Raw genomic sequence first — 2,500 nt, forward strand, 5'->3', positions numbered from 1 at the left:
TGGCGGAATGGCGGAATGGCGGAACGGCGGAAAATGACCCCAAATCCTAAAAGACGGAATGACGGAAAATCACCCGAAATCCTAAAAGACGGAACGGCGGAAAATGACCCCAAATCCTAAAAGACGGAATGACGGAAAATCACCCGAAATCCTAAAAGGGAAAAAAGGTACGGGTTTGCGAGACCCCCTTCCCGTGTAAAATAATTCTTTTGTTGTTGTTAAAAATTGGTTATCCTTCAGATTTTTACTATCAATTCTCGTATTACTTGTGTCACGCCGTCACTCCGTCACGCTGGGTAGACAAGAGGACAGACCACGGCTCTTGTAGATATCTAATCGTTGGAGCCGTTCATCAATAGTTATCACTTGAATAGGATGTCTAAAATGCGTGCAATTCCACTGTTGGTTTCGGCTTGATCAATAAGAAAAGCGAGTTAATTCCTAAAAGCCACAGATTGTCGAAAAATTACCATAAAACCACAGAGACAGAAAGTAGTGTTCGCAGGTATTTTACTTCAAATATATCTCAATTCAGTGGGAATCCAATAAAATTATTTTTAACATAACATCTGGGATATGTCAAGCGCGAGACAGATTTGACAGCTAGCGACAACACGTCGCCACGTGGAGATGAAATTTGCGACGAAAGCGACAAGACGCAAATCGTCGACTCTGTGTGGGCTAGTATGCACTGAGTATGACCTTTAAATTGCCCTCCCTGAAAGGGAAGTCTAATGCAGACAAATCTCTGGTGAGCCATGGTTTGCCACTATTTCAATGGGGGAATTTGCGGGAAAAAGAGGAGCCTATCGGCCGCGGTTCATTTGGTTTGGTTTTTGTCGCAAGGAACCAGCATGGTGAGAAGGTAGTTATAAAAAAGCTACTGAGCGAGGACGATCATGAGAAGCGCCTTTTTATTAAAGAAGCGAAAATTCTCCATGGCATTAACAATGAACATATCGTCAAATTCAAAGCTGCATGCATGGAACCATGTGCAATGATGCTTGAATATTTGTTTTTCGACTTCGCTCCTTTCGGCGGCTCAGCAATTGTTAGCAGTTTGGACAGGCTTCTACAACATCTTCACATGAATGAGGCAATCGACCAATTTCCTTTTCAAGAAAAGATCGCCCTAGAAACGGCAGCCGGGCTTGCACATTTGCATGACCTTGGCATCGTTCATCGAGATATTAAGCCTGCCAATGTACTTGTCTCCAACCAGCATTACTCTACCTTAGATGACAGACAGGAACTTGAGCATGCGTTTCAAACTAGGCCGATAATTTGCAAGCTGGCGGATTTTGGAGAAAGCCGATCCGCAATAAACCAAACAAGTAATGTTTGCCGCATGGTTACGAGTAATATTGTCCGTGGCACGCCCGCCTATAGAGCCCCGGAACTCTTAAGCCAGAAGGAATCGACGCTGTCCTTACAAGATCTAAAGGCTGTCGTTTCGAGTTACATTAACTCTAACGTGGTGTTACTGGTATTCATGCGAAAAAAATTGGGTGATTTTCGATTTTGGATAATTCCGTCTTTTAGGATTTGGGGTGATTTTCCGTCATTCCGTCTTTTAGGATTTGGGGTGATTTTCCGTCATTCCGTCTTTTAGGATTTGGGGTCATTTTCCGCCGTTCCGTCTTTTAGGATTTCGGGTGATTTTCCGTCATTCCGTCTTTTAGGATTTGGGGTCATTTTCCGCCGTTCCGCCATTCCGCCATTCCGCCGTTCCGTCATTCCGGCTTTTAGGGTCGCCCCCGGCGCCCGCCATGTTAACGGCAGCAGAGAGGATAGTACTTCGTGTAAGACTGAAGCCGATGACACCCCTAGTGCCACTCCACCACGCATGCACAAATGATAGCTTTCCATGTTTTTTTCTCTCTCGATAGGGAGTGACGATTTTTTCTCTCCAAAACATTTTGTTTTAAACTTTATTGTTTCAATAGAAACTTTTAAGATGGCAGAAGAATTCAAGGGAAAGCACGTTGTAATCTTTAGTCGAAGTTGCCTGTTTTTATCACGTGAAGAACGCCAACAGGAAATGAACGACGAAATTGACTCACTGTCACTCTAGTCTAACTATTGGCTGTACTATTTTGGAAATACCAAGCCCATTTCCCCATATTCAATGTTGGAGGAAAAGTCACCACTTTTGTTTTGGAAAATCCAACATTGATAACATAAGGTTTATCTCTAAAGTGAAGCTACCTTCCCAACACTTTTGTCCAGGATTGTAGTTTACCTAAATAGTAGAAATGCTGCCAAGGGGAAGGGAGATGTTCAAGTATGCTTGCCGTAATGTAAAGTGCCTATGAAGTAAAATCGTTTGCTTATTTTATAGACTGAACATGTCTTATTACGACAATAAATGACAAATTTCAATCCTGCATTAAATAGACACAGCAGCAAAATTAGATAGAGGATATCATTATGTGCCTTGCTTGACGTAGATTACTGCTGCCAAGTTTAAAAAACACCCATGCAATATTTTCGGAGATAT

At 42.6% G+C, this 2,500-nt stretch overlaps 2 protein-coding genes across 2 annotated transcripts in view; one reads left to right on the forward strand and one right to left on the reverse strand.

Moving 5' to 3' along the window:
- Positions 1–569, reverse strand: part of LOC138019097 (uncharacterized) — a 1,283-nt gene extending 714 nt beyond the window's left edge. The window contains exons 1-3 of the mRNA XM_068865769.1: positions 563–569; positions 367–412; positions 1–46 (exon numbers count right to left, since the gene is read on the reverse strand). The exon at positions 1–46 is cut by the window's left edge and continues 714 nt beyond it. Of these exons, the coding sequence (XP_068721870.1) occupies positions 1–46; positions 367–412; positions 563–569 (99 nt within the window). The remainder of the gene's footprint in view (positions 47–366; positions 413–562) is intronic.
- Positions 570–658: 89 nt separating this feature from the next.
- LOC138019100 (uncharacterized) lies at positions 659–2,074 on the forward strand. The gene is made up of 2 exons (XM_068865773.1): positions 659–1,508; positions 1,947–2,074. Exons 1-2 carry the CDS (start codon positions 698–700, stop codon positions 2,072–2,074), a joined length of 939 nt encoding a protein of 312 aa, XP_068721874.1. The 5' UTR covers positions 659–697.
- Positions 2,075–2,500: the final 426 nt, after the last annotated feature.

This window comes from Montipora capricornis, chromosome 10 (assembly GCF_036669925.1).
Source record: "Montipora capricornis isolate CH-2021 chromosome 10, ASM3666992v2, whole genome shotgun sequence".
NCBI classification, from domain to species: domain Eukaryota; kingdom Metazoa; phylum Cnidaria; class Anthozoa; order Scleractinia; family Acroporidae; genus Montipora; species Montipora capricornis.